The sequence below is a fragment of the Crinia signifera genome, chromosome 1, assembly GCF_055691185.1.
Source record: "Crinia signifera chromosome 1, ASM5569118v1, whole genome shotgun sequence".
Classification (NCBI taxonomy): Eukaryota; Metazoa; Chordata; class Amphibia; order Anura; family Myobatrachidae; genus Crinia; species Crinia signifera.
The window spans coordinates 215543710-215564331 of NC_139217.1; the positions used below are offsets into that span (position 1 = coordinate 215543710).

A 20622-nucleotide genomic window follows, 5' to 3' on the forward strand; every position below is an offset into this window, starting at 1 on the left:
TTCTAGTACTGGCCCCCGTATTGTACCAGGGCAGCATTTTCCTGATGAAATCCCCTCCACTGGAAAAAAGGGCAGGACACAAAAAAGGTGCAAAGTTTGCTATAAAAAGGGAATAAGAAAGCAAACTATTTTCCAGTGTGACACTTGCCCCGACAAACCCGGCCTATGTATAAAGGAGTGTTTTAAAATATACCACACATCTATGGATTATTAGGTTCATCATTTCACCGTGCTTCGGGGGTCTTGCTAATGCCACATAGCACCCACCATTCATTCCACCAGAATCTGAGCCGCAAAATCTCAAAATCACTCCTTCCGTTCTGAGTCCTGCCATGCACCCAACTGGTATTTTTTGGTCACATGTGAGGCATTGCCGTACTCGGGAGAAATTGGGGCACAGATTTTGGGGTGCTTTTTCTCCTTCATACATTATGAAAATGAAAAATTTTGAGCCAGAACTGCATTTTTGTGTAAAAAAAATGTAATTTTTCATTTGCACAGCCCAGTTGTATCAAAATTGGTGAAACCCCTGGGGGTTTGAAATGTACACTATACCCCTAGATGAATTCCCTGAGGGGTGTAGTTTGCAAAATGGGGTCACTTGTGGGGGGGGTTCCACTGTATTGGTGCTTTGGGGGTCTTGCTAATGCGACATAGCACCCACCAACATTCCACCAGAATCTGTGCTGCAAAATCCAAATATCACTCCTTCCCTTCTGAGTCCTGCCATTTTTTGGTCACACATGAAGCATTGCCGTACTCGGGAGAAATTGGGGCACAGATTTTGGGGTGCTTTTTCTCCTTCATACCTTATGAAAATGAAAAATTTTGAGCCAGAACTGTATTTTTGTGTAAAAAAATGTAATTTTTCATTTGCACAGCCCAGTTGTATCAAAATTGGTGAAACCCCTGGGGGTTTGAAATGTACAGTATACCCCTAGATGAATTCCCTGAGGGGTGTAGTTTGCAAAATGGGGTCACTTGTGGGGGGCTTCCACTGTATTGGTGCTTTGGGGGTCTTGCTAATGCGACATAGCACCCACCAAAATTCCACCAGAATCTGAGCTGCAAAATACAAAAATCACTCCTTCCCTTTTGAGTCCTGCCATGCACCCAAATGGTATTTTTTGGTCACATGTGAGGCATTGCCATACTTGGGAGAAATTGGGGCACAGATTTTGGGGTGCTTTTTCTCCTTCATACCTTATGAAAATGAAAAATTTTGAGCCAGAACTGCATTTTTGTGTAAAAAAATGTAATTTTTCATTTGCACAGCCCAGTTGTATCAAAATTGGTGAAACCCCTGGGGGTTTGAAATGTACACTATACCCCTAGATGAATTCCCTGAGGGGTGTAGTTTGCAAAATGGGGTCACTTGTGGGGGGCTTCCACTGTATTGGTGCTTCGGGGGTCTTGCTAATGCGACATAGCACCCACCAAAATTCCACCAGAATCTGAGCTGCAAAATCCAAAAATCACTCCTTCCCTTCTGAGTCCTGCCATGCACCCAACTGGTATTTTTTGGTCACATGTGAGACATTGCCATACTCGGGAGAAATTGGGGCACAGATTTTGGGGTGCTTTTTCTCCTTCATACCTTATTAAAATGAAAAATTTTGAGCCAGAACTGCATTTTTGTGTAAAAAAATGTAATTTTTCATTTGCACAGCCCAGTTGTATCAAAATTGGTGAAACCCCTGGGGGTTTGAAATGTACACTATACCCCTAGATGAATTCCCTGAGGGGTGTAGTTTGCAAAATGGGGTCACTTGTGGGGGGCTTCCACTGTATTGGTGGTTTGGGGGTCTTGCTAATGCGACATAGCACCCACCAAAATTCCACCAGAATCTGAGCTGCAAAATACAAAAATCACTCCTTCCCTTCTGAGTCCTGCCATGCACCCAACTGGTATTTTTTGGTCACATGTGAGACATTGCCATACTCGGGAGAAATTGGGGCACAGATTTTGGGGTGCTTTTTCTCCTTCATACCTTATGAAAATGAAAAATTTTGAGCCAGAACTGCATTTTTGTGTAAAAAAAATGTAATTTTTCATTTGCACAGCCCAGTTGTATCAAAATTGGTGAAACCCCTGGGGGTTTGAAATGTACACTATACCCCTAGATGAATTCCCTGAGGGGTGTAGTTTGCAAAATGGGGTCACTTGTGGGGGGCTTCCACTGTATTGGTGGTTTGGGGGTCTTGCTAATGCGACATAGCACCCACCAAAATTCCACCAGAATCTGAGCTGCAAAATACAAAAATCACTCCTTCCCTTTTGAGTCCTGCCATGCACCCAAATGGTATTTTTTGGTCACATGTGAGGCATTGCCATACTTGGGAGAAATTGGGGCACAGATTTTGGGGTGCTTTTTCTCCTTCATACCTTATGAAAATGAAAAATTTTGAGCCAGAACTGCATTTTTGTGTAAAAAAATGTAATTTTTCATTTGCACAGCCCAGTTGTATCAAAATTGGTGAAACCCCTGGGGGTTTGAAATGTACACTATACCCCTAGATGAATTCCCTGAGGGGTGTAGTTTGCAAAATGGGGTCACTTGTGGGGGGCTTCCACTGTATTGGTGGTTTGGGGGTCTTGCTAATGCGACATAGCACCCACCAAAATTCCACCAGAATCTGAGCTGCAAAATACAAAAATCACTCCTTCCCTTCTGAGTCCTGCCATGCACCCAAATGGTATTTTTTGGTCACATGTGAGGCATTGCCATACTCGGGAGAAATTGGGGCACAGATTTTGGGGTGCTTTTTCTCCTTCATACCTTATGAAAATGAAAAATTTTGAGCCAGAACTGCATTTTTGTGTAAAAAAATGTAATTTTTCATTTGCACAGCCCAGTTGTATCAAAATTGGTGAAACCCCTGGGGGTTTGAAATGTACACTATACCCCTAGATGAATTCCCTGAGGGGTGTAGTTTGCAAAATGGGGTCATTTGTGGGGGGCTTCCACTGTATTGGTGCTTTGGGGGTCTTGCTAATGCGACATAGCACCCACCAAAATTCCACCAGAATCTGAGCTGCAAAATACAAAAATCACTCCTTCCCTTCTGAGTCCTGCCATGCACCCAAATGGTATTTTTTGGTCACATGTGAGGCATTGCCGTACTCGGGAGAAATTGGGGCACAGATTTTGGGGTGCTTTGTCTCCTTCATTCCTTGTGAAAATGAAAAATTTTGAGCCAGAACTGCATTTTTGTGTAAAAAAATAATTTTTCATTTTCACTGCCCAGTTGTACCACAATTGGTGAAACCCCTGGGGGTTTGAAATGTACACTATACCCCTAGATAAATTCCCTGAGGGGTGTAGTTTGCAAAATGGGGTCACTTGTGGGGGGGTTCCTAACTTTTAGCATCTTATGGTGCCTAGAAACCTACATGGTGCCTAAAAAATAATCTCATAAAAAGGAGGCTCCAAAATCAAGTAGGTGCTCCTATTATGAAGCCTGTGGTTTGGTCAACGTGCACACTAGGGCCACATATAGGATATTTATGAAAACAAAAGAATTGGGGGAATCAATTTTTAGTCACATTTCTCTAGTAAAATCTACTGTGTTCCTTAGAAAAATTTATTAAAATTGCAAATCTGCAAAAAAAATGAAATTTTGAAATTTCACCTACACTTTGTTTTAATTCCTGTGAAACACCTAAAGGGTTAACAAACTTCCAAAATGCTGTTTTGAATACTGTGAGGGTGCAGTTTTTGAAATGGCATCATTTATGGGGGTGTCTCACATACAAGTCCCTCAAAGTCACATCAGAACTGAACTGGTCCCTAAAAAAATCAGTGTTTGAAATTTTCTTGAAAATTTGAGAATTTTCTATTCATATTTTAAGCCTCCTAGTGTCCAAAAAATTTAAAAGGAAGTTGAAATAATGATGGAAACATAAAGTAGACATATGGTCTATGTTAGTTATTAACTATTTTGAGTGGTATGATTATTTGTCTCACAAGCAGAAAATTTAACATTTTGCAAATTGCTAAATTTTCCATTTTTTTACGACATTTTGGTATTTTTCACAAAAAAACACAGACTGTATCGACCCAAATTTACCACTTACTTGAAGTACAATGTGTCACGAGAAAACAATCTCAAAATCACTGGGATAAGTAAAAGCAAAAAAAAGTTATCCCCACTTAAGTGATACCTGTCAGATTTGAAAAAAAGGGCTCTGTCAGGAAGGCAAAAACAGGCTGCGGCGGGAAGGGGTTAATTATCTAGTACCGTAGAATGAGATTTTGCATATTACACTGCTAGACGTTCTATTGTACCCATCAGGGCCGGTGCTAGGTTGTATGGGGCCCCCCTGCAAACTAAAATTTTGCGCCTTCCCTTCCATAGCACATAAAGGGACAGCTTGTGCTACAAAAAAGGTTTTGTTAGAGTACCTCTTCCCCGTTTGTTGGAAGAGGAACAGTGGAGGAGTAGCGTAGCGCGGCAGCAGAATTAGAATTTTTTTTTAAACACTGGCCAGATCTCTGAGAGAGCACAGCCATTCAGAGGGTCACTCAGTGTTTTCAACTGTTTATTCAAATTTTGCTGCCGCCGCTGACCCCTGCTGCCCACTAGCACTACTTAACAGTGGTACGTTACTCCACCCTTTTAAGTCCAGAGACCCTTATGTCCCCAGCACTAACTGAATAGTCCCAGTGCACATGGTGCCATGACTACCCTGACTGCTTAGAACCTCAGTCACATGGTACCTTAAGGTGCCCATACACGGTGAGTTTGCACCGTGCGATGCGCGCTCTTGTGGGCATCTCATCGTACAGTACAAAAAGTATGTGCTGCACATACTTTTTGTACTGCCTTCTGATCTCATTGCAAGCATATCGCGTTTCAATGCAATGTGATCCAGCCCAAAAAGGGTGCGATCGTCACACCTTGTATGGGCACCTTTAGACTCACTGACTGCACTAGGTGCCATGACCCATAACTGGCAAAGGTGAGTTTAAAAAGCACCGTTGCTGTATGCCTATCTTCCTCAGCGCCACTGTGCACTACAAGATGACATATTTTAGCAGCATCCTATACAGAGATCTCGAGAGAGACAGGCAGAGATAGATAGTATAGACAAAAAGAGAGAGAGAGGCAGGCAGGCAGGCAGAGATAGATTATATATATATATATATATATAGAGAGAGAGAGAGACAGGCAGGTATATTATAGAGAGAGAAACAGGCAGGCAGATATAGATTATAGAGAGAGAGAGAGAGACAAGCAGGCAAAGATAGATAATATATATATATAGAGAGAGAGAGAGAGAGAGAGAGAGAGAGATATTAGAGAGAGAGAAACAGGCAGGCAGAGATAGATTATATATAGAGACAAGCAGGCAGAGATAGATAATATATATATATATATATATATATATATATATATATATATATATATACTGTATATATATATATATATATATATATATATATATATATATATATATATATATATATATATATAGAGAGAGAGAGAGGCAGGCAGAGATATTATAGAGAGAGAAACAGGCAGGCAGAGATAGATTATATATAGAGAGGGAGACAGGCAGGCAGAGAGAAAGAGAGAGAGAGAGAGAGAGAGAGAGATTGATAGATATAGACATACAGACACACATAAAAACAAACTCACTCCTCAAGCAGCTCCTCCTCGGTAGGGTCCCGGGCCATCTCTCACCACCACTGATAAGGGCAGAGCTACAGTAGTACAGTGGGATCACATATGGGGCATCTAGTGGCTCCTGGCAGTACTGCAGTTAAGCAGAACTCCGGAGCCATGCTATGCAGATTCGCAATCTTCTGCCTCCCCCAACCCTCCTGCAGGCAGGACATCAGCGGCGTGGGTAAGTGCTTCATTTTGCGCTACTTTCTGTCATGCTGCGTAACAGGCAGCGGCAGCCAGCAGGAGCAGGGTGCAGAGCAGGGATAGTGCCTCTACTGGTCAGCGCCTACATGCTTTGCATCCCTTGCTGAGCGGGTTCCGCCGGCCCTGGTACCCATGCAAATTCTTTATGCAGACATACTCCCGACCTCTGCAAACTTTGCCATGTTGTTCTTAAATCCACACGTGTTAGCAGCATGTAGACATGATGCTATTAAAGATGCTGCACCCCAGTCACTTCATGTTCAATAAGTAAGGTCTAACATGTGTACTGTAGCAGCACTATGCATTTGTGGATTAATGCATGACATTAATGAATCATTGGTTTTGTTTTGTTTTGAAGCTGTGCCAGGACTGTCACTTGGTTTATTTTTTACTTATTTTTTTACAGCAATATTTTCATGCTGGAGGCGTTGGTCTTAAAAAGACTTTCCTGGAGAAAAGTCCTGACCTGCAATCTCTGCGCTATGCACTCTCACTTTACACACAAGCTACGGATACACTCATCAAAACCTTCGTCCAAACACAGTCTGCTCAGGGTGAGAATTTTTCCACATATCCTTACATCTCTTTGTGTGTGTGTGTGTTGTGTGTGAATATATCCAGATGTGTCCTCTTATATCGTGGCTGCGTACCGCATAACGTGCGCTATGTGAATTGCGCCTGAATCGCGCCTGCTCCTTGCGCTATAGTCCCGTTATAAATTGCATTATAAATGTAACGTAATGTTGTAATTGTAACCTGCAATTATACTCATTGGCCACCAGATGTCACTTTTCCCAAGCAGTACAGCGCATGAGCAAAAAAAATCTCTTCTACAAAACGCAGTCCGGCTGCCGCGCAACGTCACACTACAGATTTTGTCTGTACTTTAGGGACAGAGTACTTGTATTTATTGTGAAGTTGCGTGGCAACCTGACGTTGCGTTTTGTAGAAGATACTGTACAGTACTGTAGATTTTTTTTCTTTTATAAAGGGAAGAACGTTGATCGGCCAATTTCTCATACTCTCAATGTCAACTCCAACATCGTTGTATTCGGTACCGTAGTCTTAACGTGGAACATTAGTCACCCAGTGGTTAAACTATGTATTACATGGCGTGGGACATAACGCAGGCGATAACGCAATCCACAACTCGCGACTCTGAGGCCTAAAAAGCGCGTTGTGAGCCACGATGTATGAGGACACATCTGTATATATAGCAGGATGGATGAGGTGGCACTCTGAAGTCTTCATAAATTGCAAGAATTTCTTTCTTGAGAGTGTCACATAGGACAAATTCTTGCAACTTATGAAGACTTCAGAGTGCCGCCTCATCCATCCTCACTAGCTACAGCGACCGTTAGCCACAGAGGGCACCAGACAAAAAAAACTGAAGAGCTGTATATATGAGTGCCAGATTATTTCCTCTGTCACTACTTTTTATATGAATACCTCCAAACAATTGCATGATTAAACCAATAACTGAATTGTGGTGTAGTGGTCCATCGCATAGAATAAAAGTATATATGAATTAAACCTTGAGAACTGTGAGTAACCATCCTACTAAGATCCAGTGGCTGTCTGCACACAGGCCTCCTCCTCTCTAGAAGCACTTCTGCATACCTCCCAACTTCTGGCCTGAAGAAATAGGGACACTCGTCCGAAAAGGGGGTGGGGCGTATGCAAATGAGGGTGCGGCTTATGCTATTTTTATACGAGAATAAACGCTGTGCGCATGCGCACAGCGTCTATTCTACTCGATTGGGGGGTCTCCCAACTGCCACCCCCCGCAGCGGGACAATGCCTGCTGCGGGTGGGACAGCGGGACAGGACCCGAAAATCTGGACTGTCCTGCTGTAATCGTGACAGTTGAGAGGTATGCTTCTGATATTATTATTTTTTGGAATATTCTTCACACATAAAAGCAAGAAAAAACTCATTCCCTTTTAAAATACTATTCTATATTTTTCCTGACAGCCTTACAGGCTAGACAACATGTTTCCATCCAGTGTAATTACAGACAGATTAACAAACTGATTTGCAAACACTTTCCTGAGATTAGCCAATGAAGTTTCCCTTGCATCTAGGCAGACATAGTTGATTAAGATGCGTGTGAGGAAGACATTGCTGCTGTGGAGTTAACCGTGGAGTTTGTAGATGCACACCAGTTATTACTTATTACAGTCATTTAGTAAATATTACATGTTTCTTCTGTATTAGGTATGCACCCAATACTATATAAGATTTTATATTTGGTTGACAAAATTGTAACCTGTTCACACTGCAAAGCAACCCGAGTGACAGCCGTGTTCAACCCTGGTCGTGACCAGGGATGAAATGCCAGGTTGCTCAAACCCGGAAATGTGGCAATGGCGCTTTAACACTGCAGATCAACCCAGATTAACAAGGCAATAACCTGGGTTGATTTCGCAGTCTGAAAGGGGGACTAGCCCCCAAGTGGATTAATCCTATTTTCATTACAGAACTTTGTATGCCCTTCCATCTGTGAGACCTCTTCACTGCTGGTGCTTAGCAGGTTAAACTGACTACTTTATGCTTTAGTATGTTTTGAATGCAGATGGATGGCTACAGTAGTATGCTGCTCTACAGTAAAATAAATATGGTTTGTATTGTGTTATTCTGCTTTCAAGATAGCATCTCTGCAGAGAAAAGGCAGTTATGAACTTGCCTTTTGCCTAGATGTATGCAAGTTTTCCACTTTATAAGCTAGTATTGTCTTCTGTATTGAACTAACAAAGTGCAAATGAAAGAAACAAATGAGTTTCACTTCAGTTTGTCCACATATTTTATGAGTGGAAGCTACTAGCACTGGTTTTGACATTAACCATAAATAATTTTAACTGGTACTGGAACATCAACCCAGGCCAACACTGCAAGGGCCCTGAGCACCCTAGGGTGCTAAGTGACCCAGTTTGGAACCAACTGATGTGAGCCATAAATAAAATTAAAGCACCAAGCATCTGACATTTACACTTTTACACCTCTTGAAGATTCTTTCATATCTTCAAAGATATGGAAACCACAAATTATCAAAAGCAAGGGATTTTGGGATCTGCCTCAGTTGCCTTTGTAAGTAACTCCTCTCTGTTTGCTAATGAATGAAGAAATACAGTCTTGTCTGTGCAAAGCATAAAGTATAGAGGGTCAGTTGAGTCAACAGACTAGAAAGAGCTGACAGCGCATAAGATTACGGCAAGGCTACATGGCATTATCATATGCATAGAATTATATCTTCCCTACAGACTGTAAGCTTGCGAGCAGGTCATTCATGTCTACCCCATTGTCTGTAATTACAATGTGTTACTCTTTGTTCCCATTTATAAAGTGCAATAATGCTGGCACTATTTAAATAACTGTTAACAATATCTGCGGGCCAGATGTATCAAGCTTTAAAAAGTGAAAAACATTAGAGCGATACACAGCTCCTAAATGTCCACAACATTAGAGTGATCAGCTCCTAAATGTCATGTTGCTGGCTGGGTTTGAAAAATGACAGGTAGGAGCTGATTGGCTGGTTATTTATCACTCTCGTTTTTATCAATTTTTGAAGCTTGATACATCTGACCCTAATTGAGAAAAATGGAAAACTTGCTGAGTCCCATGGTGATTTTGCACTTGATTTATTCAACCAATTGGGTTCCAGATCAATATGTGCAGAGTATACAAACCACTTTTATTCTCCTCTCTTCCCACCACTCAGCACTTCCTTCCTTACACCTCTTCCATCTTTGCTTTTTCCCTCTCCTTTATTTCTCAGTCCATGGTGGAAAAGGTATTAGGTTTACTCTTTCTGAAGAGATTTATCCAGAAAAGGGTATGTCGTTGGTGCAATAGCCTTTGGAAGCATGTCCTATTCTGCCATGCCTAGAGGCAATGTACTCCTTCCCACTTCCAGCTAGGGCTTACTTTCTGGGTGATGAGGAGTACAAAGGGAGCATGTAGAAACTTCAGTCCCACTTGTCAGTAAACACACCATGCATTTTCTTAATGCACTGTGTTCCATGCACTGTGGCCCTTATTCAGATCTGATCGCAGTACAAATTTGTTTGCAAAATGGCCAAAACCATGTGCACTGCAGGTGGGGCAGATGTAACATGTGCAGAGAGAGTAAGATATGTGTGAGTTAATTTTGTTTCTGTGCAGGGAATAAACTGGCTGCATTATTTTTACACTGCAATTTAGATTTCAGTTTTAACACACCCCACCCAAATTGAATTCTCTCTGCACATGTTACATCTGCCCCACCTGCAGTGCACATGGTTTTGCCCATTTTCCAAACAAATTTGTACTGCGATCAGATCTGAATAAGGGCCTGTGTGTGTGTGTGTGTGTGTGTTGTTTGTGTGTTTAGAATGTGAAGCTGATAAACAGCCTGCCTTATATAAATTATAGAAAGCTGTTTTGCAGATTATCTACAGTAGCAAACAGCCTATATGCATTGACAGACAATGGAAAGAGATCTGCCTTCTTTTAAACTCTCTATGTATCAGATCAAAATAAATGGGAATTTGTAGGTCATGGAAATAGCTGCTTTATAGTAAGAGTAAATATTTCCATGGATATGCCAGTGTTGCTAAAGCCAACTCCTGCCATTTAGTTCACCTGTACAAGCGGGACTGAAGTATCAACTGCTTTTCTGTCAGTAACATATTACGGCACGCTCTTGGGTCCTTATAGCAGGAACGTCTTGCCAGACTAAGCAAGATTAACTTTTGCCTGTGGAAAGCATGCAATGCATCAGAATGCACAGCTCATTATAAGCACAAAACATGCAAGTTTATGGATTATCACCTTTGTTTTTTTGTCTATAATTGAGCTTTAATGATGGCATTTATATTTAGTTTATATGCTGAAGAGTTAAATGATTAGAAGGAAAAAAAAAGAATTCTAGGTGGAACAAGGGCCCAATCTAGTCAAATGTTTCAAGCAGGGGTTTGCTGTGGGAGGTTGTTTGCTATACATATTGATGTAACAGCAGATAAGATGGTACTAAGTTGCATGTTGCACTGGGATAGCATGGACAGACTGCAGTACCATAGTCTTACAAGCAGAACCTGGTGGACTTGAGTTACAGTAACGTAGTAACCCAATTCCTCATTGCCTAATATAAGATTAATGACTGCTGGCAGGAGTAAAATATATATTTTTTTAATTGACATAATATATAAGAAATGTATTATTAAATCTTTAGGAACTAGCCAAACACTGCCAGCAGTTATACTTGGGAGCATTTTTTGTCATATCGGTCTGATTAATTATGCAAATTATTCTTCTCATCAGGATCTGGTGTGGATGATTCTGTTGGAGAAGTTTCTATTCATGTAGAACTCGTCACCCATCCAGGAACGGGAGAGCACAAGATTAGTGTGAAAGGTAATGTATTATGTAAAGAGGCACTGGCTCTTGTGATATCTCCCTCTCTCTCTATATATCTATATATAGATATCTATCTATATATATATATATATATATATATATATATATATATATATATATATATATATATATATATATATATATATATATATATATATATATATATATATATATATATATATATATAATGCAAATCCCGGCACTCGAGCAGACGGGTCCTGTAATGACTTAGGTGCGCTTCAGTCCCGCAAAGGAAATGTATAGAAAACAAGCATATGAAGTCACTCTAAGATTTTCTATACTGCACGGCGGCAGTAATCAAATGAAGGAAATGACACTGGTATAGTGCAAATCGACGTTTAGGGCAGGTAGCCCTTTATCAAGACATAACAAGTGATACAAAAGTACTTACATATATAGAAGACAAACTGCCAAATCACTCAGTGCCACCACCACCCATGCTGGCCCCCGGTGGGGAACTGATGACGTCACTGGCACTCCTGCTTCAGCGTGTCCTGACTCACCAGGGGGCGTGTGTCAATCACCGTGTCCCTGGTAACCAAGGTGACATATACATTAGGAGAAGGAGTACGGAAAGAGTAATAACAGTGTAAAACCAACATATGTGTTAGTGTGAATAAAGGAGTAGAGCCAATCACAGAGTGTATACCTGGGCTGAAGGAGTCAAATGTATATGAAAGTGTCAGCGCCGTGAACTGTCATGTAGTAACAAGGCTTAATGGGACAAGAGCGTCTGAATAAAGCAGATGCGTCTAGCAATGTCAACACCGTAGAGTGACTATGTATGGATCAGTCATACCGTAACATACACAGGCAGCTATGTAGTAACAAGCCTCTGGTCTAGGTACTGAATGAAAGGAGTGTTACAGTGCTGCCGGCATAGCTATGTGAGGTGCTGAATGTGTGCAAGAGCAGTGTGTGGTGGCTACACGATGTGTACTGGAGACGTGCAGCGGGCAACTCGTAACGCGTGGTGTCAGGGTTGGCTATGGGTTAAATGTGCTTATGTGCATGAGGATGAAGTGTACATATGTGAGGTGGTAGTGCAGCAGTACCGCAGAGAGAGGTGCATGAGGATGTGTGTGTGTACGTTAACTATATTAACTATTACGTGACTATGGGCTGAGAGCCCGTGTGTGTGCTATATAACAGTCGCAAAAAGGTAATAGAGAAGCGCTGGAAGATTTACTTTTCCCTGCTGCCGTCTAGAGGGGATACTCAACCCCTCTTCAAAAGAAAAAGACAATGAATACAGGGTAGATGGCGCAAAGGGATACTCTGGATACTTGTTATAATAAAAAATCAATATAATTTTATTTATTCATAAAAAGAATTTCATACACTAAAAAGTGAGAGCACCGGCCGGTGGGATTTACATATAGTAAAAATACATCACATAAAAAACAATTATACTAAGCATGCTTTTTTCTCTTTTTGATGTGCTTGGAATATTTTTTGGCACAATATGGTACTTAAGAGGTTAGTAACCACACTTTATCAACCTTTCGGACGGACTCACTGTTTAAGAAGAGGGCGTGTGTACGGACGACATACAAACCTTGCGTGTGTGGTGGACACGCACAGATTCAGCACGGTCTTACAGCGTAAGCACGGTCTTACCGCGTCAGAACGTACGGGAACCTAGCCGTACGCACCGATGCGGTTACGCAAAATTCAACACTATTATCTGAGCACAGAAATCGATCACATGACCCACTTATGCAATTGGGCAACCTCATTAAAAAGTGCTTGTTTTATATTGGAATCAATTAAATCCTAATACATACTGAAACACATTACTACTACATTCATTACAGACATTAACCCTTACATCATGTGAACATAACATACATCTATATACAGTATGTACATTTTGCTAATTTAAAAGAGTATAAACAATTTACACATATACTGTTTAATGTAAACAAAACACACAGACAACTTCGAACTGTAATAAACAATTTATTCAAAGTAGAACAAAAATTTTTAATAAAAAAAAAAAAATGACAAAATAAGGTCGGTAAGGTCCTGTAAATCGGCCATGACCAGCCGCATGTGGTCCCTCATTCTCAAGAGGGCCCCACGTATACCCTCTTCTGCTTGGGCTGGCTCATCTGTGGACATGTTAAAAAGGGTCAAATTAGTAATTATATTCATGCATACATTTAACATAGTCATACATAAATTAAATAAATGCAAGGTGACAGGTGTGTGTGTGTGTATATATATATATATATATATATATATATATATATATATATATATATATATATATATATATATATATATATATATATATATATATATATATATATATATGTATATAGAGACATGTAGAAAAAATGGAGACACTCACCGGACTTGCTTGGAGCTTAATTTATTCTCACCAGTTTTAGTGCATTATAGTGGGTACAGGTCGACGTTTCGGTCCAGTGCAGGACCTTCTTCAAGACCCCCTTCCTGCTCTCTCCAGTGTGTAACTATCCCTAGCCTAATGTGGACCTTATATAGCAACCAGTGATACCTGTCAGCCACTCCCCCGTAATTAGGGAACATGTGTGATTAAAGGGAATCCGCAGTATTTATCATGCTGCCCATACAATATTCAAACCATCCTCATAGACCTTGTCATTCACAAACACATGGAAAGGCACGGTAGCCATAATTGTATTTACCTTTCTATCTTAAATCATACAATGCCAGCGTGTCCCCCGGCGTGCGTTCCGCTGAGCGGAAGTGCTGGGACAAATCCACCGGCTTGCGTGTCACCCGGCGGAAGTACGCGTCACTTCCGGGTGCTCCGCCTCACTATATTCAATAGAGCGCACATCCATTAGTTCCTGCGCTCCACCAGTGGCGTGGCTACGGCTCCGCAGCCCCGGCGATGGCGGGGGGAGCCGGCGCCCCCAGGGCGCAGGGTCACGGAGCCGTAACCAGGAGTTCTTTCAGCTGCAGCACCCAATACTTAAACTTCCATTTTATTCGTCTCTGGCTGTCTGTGTGAGGACGCTCATTGACCCGCCCCATGACCTGCCCATGGGGCAGACCACGGGCGGGTCAATGAGTATCCTCACACAGCTAGCCAGAGAGCTCCCCTCCATTTCTTCCTGCCTGGCAATCCCCCGGCTTCCGCACAGCCCGCCCCGCTGTCCTTATACTGTTGTGGCCGCCGCTCCCCCCTGTGCATCTCTTACTGTATAGAGCGGCAGCCGCTGGAGAGTGAGGCGAGCACTGTGTGGTGGGGTGGGGGCTGCTCCCCGGCGGACGCTGTCACAGCTGCCGGCTCAGTGAAGTTGCAGCCATCGTGCCTGTGCCAGATACTCCCGGCGCAGGCTGTAACTTCACTGCGCCGGCAGCTGTGACAGTGTACACCGGGGAGCAGCCCCCACCCCACAGTGCTCGCTCTCCAGCGGCTGCCGCTCTATGCAGCTTATATATGGATGAGACAGGCAGGTACTAGCGCGGCACTTTACCTCCTCTGCCCGCCCCACTGCCTCTCAGCTACCTGCCACCAGCCCCGTCCTGCTGTCTGCCCAATCAAGTAAGGTAAATAATGGCAGCAATTTAAATAAAGTGTTTTATAATGTTTTCTATCTATATTTGCGTACCATACAGTCGTGCAGGGAGAAGAGGGGGCAAGGAGACAGAGGTGAAGGGGGGACAGGGGGGATGGAGTGGTGAGGGGGAGAGAGGGGGGCACCAGAAATTTTATTTGGCTTGGGGGAGCAAAATTTCTAGTTACGCCACTGCGCTCCACAGTGCGGGCGCTGTATGTACGTCAGGCCACTTTCTGTTCAGGCGCACACCCACGCAATTTACAAACTCACAGCCATTGGTTCCATGCCCCATGGCAACCCAGACCAAGTTTGCATAGTAACCATACAAGTGAGTCTAATCAGATCCTATGTGACAAAATGCTGGAACGCACGATTGTCACTTCCACGTTCCACAGGGCTATTCAGTCTCTGTCTATCATGACACGTTGTAATCATACCATAAGAATAATTAGCCCTTAGGTACTATGGTTCACTGTATGCCACAATAAGGTCCACAATATAGGCACCACCACATATAAACAAACATATACAGTAACATATACATTAAAAAACTTCGCACAGTGTGTATACCAGACGCAATAATCACACTTTGTGTATCAAAAATAATTCTACAAGAAAAGTGCTTAATCACAAAAAGACACTCATAGGGTTAACCTCATTAAGTCCTTTTGGGGCAATAGTGTCCAGTCTCATGATCCATTTTGCCTCCTTTCTCAGGAGCAAAAGTCCGCGATCACCCCCTCTCTCCAGGGGAGGCACCCAGTCAATAAGCATATACGTCATGGCCGACACTTGATGTCTTAATTTGAGAAAGTGTGCTGCCACCGGTTTATCTGTTGCAGATGTAGCATAGGCGAGCCGGATTGAGGACCGATGTTGGTTCATCCTCTCTCTGAAAGTCTGTATCGTCTTGCCCACGTATACGAGCCAACACGGGCATTTTAAGATATAAACAACATGGTCCATAGTACAAACCAAATGATGTTCAATTTTAATCTTCAACCCCGAGTGTGGGTGGCAAAACGTACTCCCTGTGATCAGGGCCCTGCAGGTCGTGCATTTCAAACACCTGAAGCAGCCTGTCTTTTTCTTCAGCCAGTTTTCTCCTACACGGGTATACCGCATATTCGGACGCATAAGAATGTCCTTAAGGTTTTGGCCCCTATCAGGGGGGGGGGGGCACCAGCTATTGCTTTGAATGCAGGGTCAGTTGCCAATACTGGCCAATGTTTTCTTATAGAACTGGTGACCTTGTTGTACCCACTATCGCACTTCATTACCAGCGTCAAGCGATCTTTATTCATGCAGGTCTTTTTAGAGGCGTCTGGGTTTGCGTAGATTCTTCTGGCTTTCACCAGACTACGATCAATGTCACCAGTCTTGTAACCTCTCTCCTTAAAGCGATCCTTGCATTCTTTCAGTTGTATTTCAGCTTGTGCAGAGTCCAAATTGTTGCGAAGTACCCTCAGGAACTGAGATACTGGCAAATTTGATTTTAGCATCTCTGGATGGTGACTGCTCGCCCATAACAGGGCATTCCTGTCTGTTGGCTTTCGGTAGAGGGTATATTCCAGATGTGAATATCTGTTAATCACAGTAACGTCCAGAAAGTCTATTTTGCAAGAGTCCGCGTTAGCAGTGAATCTCACCGGACTTTCCAGTGAGTTCAATTCACCCACCATCTCAAAAAATGACTCCTTTGTTCCCCTCCAAATTATAAAATAGGTCATCAATAAATCTCTTGTAATGCACTATTCTCTCAGCATACCTTTGCAAAATGTGGACTTCTTCATATTCCGCCATAAATAGGTTTGCGAACCCTGGCGCCAAATTAGAACCCATCGCAGTACCAGAGGTCTGTATAAAATACTCCCCCTGGTACTGAAAATGGTTGAGCGTAAGTACTTTATTGATCATGTCACAAATAAATTCAATAGGCGGTCCTTCTTATGGGCCACGCACCAATGCCCGTCGTACAGCGTGGCCCATATGAAGGACCGCCTATTGAATTTATAGACTCACTTGTATGGTTACTATGCAAACTTGGTCTGGGTTGCCATGGGGTATGGAACCAATGGCTGTGAGTTTGTAAATTGCGTGGGTGTGCGCCTGAACAGAAAGTGGCCTGACTTACATACAGCGCCCGCACTGTGGAGCGCAGGAACTAATGGATGTGCACTCCATTGAATATAGTGAGGCGGAGCACCCGGAAGTGACGCGTACTTCCGCCGGGTGACACGCAAGCCGGTGGATTTGTCCCAGCACTTCCGCTCAGCGGAACGCACGCCGGGGGACACGCTGGCATTGTATGATTTAAGATAGAAAGGTAAATACAATTATGGCTACCATGCCTTTCCATGTGTTTGTGAATGACAATGTCTATGAGGATGGTTTGAATATTGTATGGGCAGCATGATAAATACTGCGGATTCCCTTTAATCACACATGTTCCCTAATTACGGGGAGTGGCTGACAGGTATCACTGGTTGCTATATAAGGTCCACATTAGGCTAGGGATAGTTACACACTGGAGAGAGCAGGAAGGGGGTCTTGAAGAAGGTCCTGCACTGGACCGAAACGTCGACCTGTACCCACTATAATGCACTAAAACTGGTGAGAATAAATTAAGCTCCAAGCAAGTCCGGTGAGTGTCTCCATTTTTTCTACATGTACTTGGAAGTACCTAAAGTTCTTGGGACTTTCTGGATGATGGCACCCCGGCAGATGTTGATACTTTTGGAGAGTGCTATCCCCAACATATGGATGTATATAGAGACATATATAACTATATATATGACACATACATCTATACATACATGCATACATCCTAGATGGAAAGCCTGTTTTTTTCCCTCTACCCTTTACTCTGTAGAACACCTCACAGTCATAGTGCTCCTTCTGAATCCAAACCCACCCATGACTAAGCTCTGAGAAGCATGTCATGAGCTCCACCAATACCAACTCATCAAAAAGCGCTCAGTGTCTGTTAAATGATGGAGCGTGGCATGGGACTTAGTCAACTCTCAGGAATGCACAGTACATTTGTGCAATCAAGCATGGCTTGCCTGCTGATGGTCTGCTCCATAAATCATTGTCATAATGCCAGTTAGGTGAAGCTGCAGCACTAACCCACTCCCATGCCCAAAATCATTACTAAGACCAAATCAACACACAATTATGGTGCCAACAATACATGCAGACCGCAGGGGGTGTTTAGCTAGAGGAGGGCCCAGGGGCACTGACCACTTGTTACTCCATTCTAAGCCACGCCTGTCCATACTCCATTTATGCCATACTTAATCTAGTTTAGAAAGATCAATCACCTGTAAACTCTATTCACCTATATGAGGCTACAGATTGTACGCTTGCAGCAGGGACATGTAACCCTTACATGAGCACGTCATCCCTTTCTTCCAGGATACAGATTAACTACACAGGCTCAGTGGCACTTAAAATCGACCTGAAAGCCATCCCCACAACCTGTGTCATTAGTATGTGTCCAGGATGAAAGGGATGGTTTGGGCACCCTATCTAAGTGTGTCTGTTGCTACCCTGTTTGTTATATGACTTTATAGTATTTTAAAACACAATTGAATCACCAGTGCTACATAGCAAATAGTAGATGAGAAAAGGAATAATGATTCTTTATGTATACATACCACTTTCGGCCGCCTGCACCACCTCACAGGCCTCCTCATCCTCCTCTTCTTCCGGGGCCTCCTCAGATGGCACCTCCTCCTCCTCCATTGGCACCACCTCCGCCTCCACTGCCAACACCTCCTCCTCCACTTCCTCTCCTTCCTCTGGCACCTCCTCCGCCTCCACTTCCTCCGCCTCCCCTTCCTCCAACACCACCTCCTCGTCCATCTCATCTGTGACCTCCTCCTGGGCCTGGGCCGCCTCTGCCTCCTCCCGGGCCTGTCTTGCTCGATCCCGTGCTGTGTTTGGGAGAAAAAAAATGCCAATTAGGGGTCATTTGGACAGATGTATTAAGCCTTAACAAGCAATAAATCCAAAGGTGATAAGTAGAGATAAATGTACAGCCAATCAGCTCCTTAGTGGCTTTTATAAAACACAGCCTGTAACATGGCAGTTATGATGTGACATTTGGGCCATTGTAAGCATCACAAACAATAATCCTACACAATTACATATTTTATGACCATTACAGGAAGTACCACACATATAGTGTATGCCATGTTTAACTCATGATCAGCCAGGTTACCTTATTGGTTTAAAAAAGGTCATGTAAGCAATATTGTACAATTGGCCATTTAATGTGTAAACACTTACATCGTGCAATGCTGGCCCGTATTAGCTGGAGCTTTTCTGGCTGGCGGCGTCTCAGATCCGACCATCGCCGCTCCAGCTGGGCGATGGTCCTGCGCACCTGGGTGCGCGCGAATATGCGCCTGCGGGCTGCGGCATACGCCTGGTGCTTTCGTCTGTTCGTAATGAAGGGCCCCGCACGCCCCAGCCTGGTCTCCATAACGGAGACCAGTGCCCTCAGCTCCGCTGGAGAGAATGGGGCTGCTCTCCCATAGGCCGCCATCTTAGCAATGGCACAATTCAAGCAATCATGTCCTGTAATTGGTTGTTCAGAGTGATATTTGTTTTTAACTTTATTGTTCATTTTGTCATTAACAGCGTGTATGCGCCACAACAGATGGCTAACCCATTGTATCGCCAACCCACACTTGCTGTACCTTTGCATAGTTGAGCAACCATGCAATTACTTAGTATCTCCTAAACAGACAGGGTGAAATAAGTTGGCAACCCATTATATATAATCTATTACATTCACCAAACATGGGTGAAAGCAACAGGTGAAATAGTCTGCATCACTAGCCAGTTACACCTAACTCTACAAGGTACTAAACTGCTTTATTATAGTGAAAGCTATACAGCAGAAACATAGCAAATAGTGCAAGACCTTTTCCCAATATTAGGCCATGGTGCCATGTGTACACTTACCTTCTACTGGGCCACACTAGAGATGTTGAATGAAATGTACCTAGCATCAAGCCAGAACTTGGAGACCTTTCACATGTGATTTGGATGCTAGCACTAATTACTATTGCCTAAGTGGTTGACTGGATTTACATATGGAATGGTTAGTGTCATTTGTACTACATACCAAACAAGTGCACAGTACAGATGTACATTCACATATACATTTCATGTCTGACCAGTTTTATTTGGTCATTGGAGTACAAATCTGCAATTAGCTACTAAATCAGAATTACTAAGTTTGCCAGGTTTTTAATTTGTATTTTCCGCAGGTAGGGGCGTGGTCTATGCGCCGCACGGTCTACGCTGCCGTACGGAACGCAGGGTGTCACTGATGTACGCCAATTACAGAAATAGGATATAAAGGTGTGTTACAAAACTGCAATGTTGTTGCAAACATGGCTGGCTCACAATCTGAGGAAGAGCAGGTGTTGCAGGACCTGTTTGCCCACATGGACTCCAACACCAGCTATGTCCCCCTCAACCCAGACCAGCCATTGGGAGAACAGCAGCCAGATGGGCCATCTACATCAGGCCAATCGGCAGCTGGCCCATCTTCAGCCTCAGCAGAATCATTGGGAACACAACAGGTGGCTTCCCAACAGAGTAGCCTGGCCAGCACTTTGAGTACAGCGACAGGTGGCCGTGGCAGTGGCAGTGGCTGTGGCCGAAATAGGGCAACAGAGGAACCAAGCAGCAGAAACATGGCATTCGAAGCGCAGGAGCTTGCCATCCTGGTACCCCGCACACGGGATTGGATCGA

The 20622-nt window shown here is 43.2% G+C and overlaps 1 protein-coding gene across 1 annotated transcript in view; it reads left to right on the forward strand.

Moving 5' to 3' along the window:
• The window catches only part of LOC146068713 (protein unc-13 homolog A-like), a 334746-nt gene that overhangs the window by 291758 nt on the left and 22366 nt on the right, over positions 1 to 20622 (forward strand). Inside the window, exons 40-41 of the mRNA XM_083179255.1 lie at positions 6284 to 6431; positions 11176 to 11268. Coding sequence (XP_083035381.1) covers positions 6284 to 6431; positions 11176 to 11268 — 241 coding nt within the window. The remainder of the gene's footprint in view (positions 1 to 6283; positions 6432 to 11175; positions 11269 to 20622) is intronic.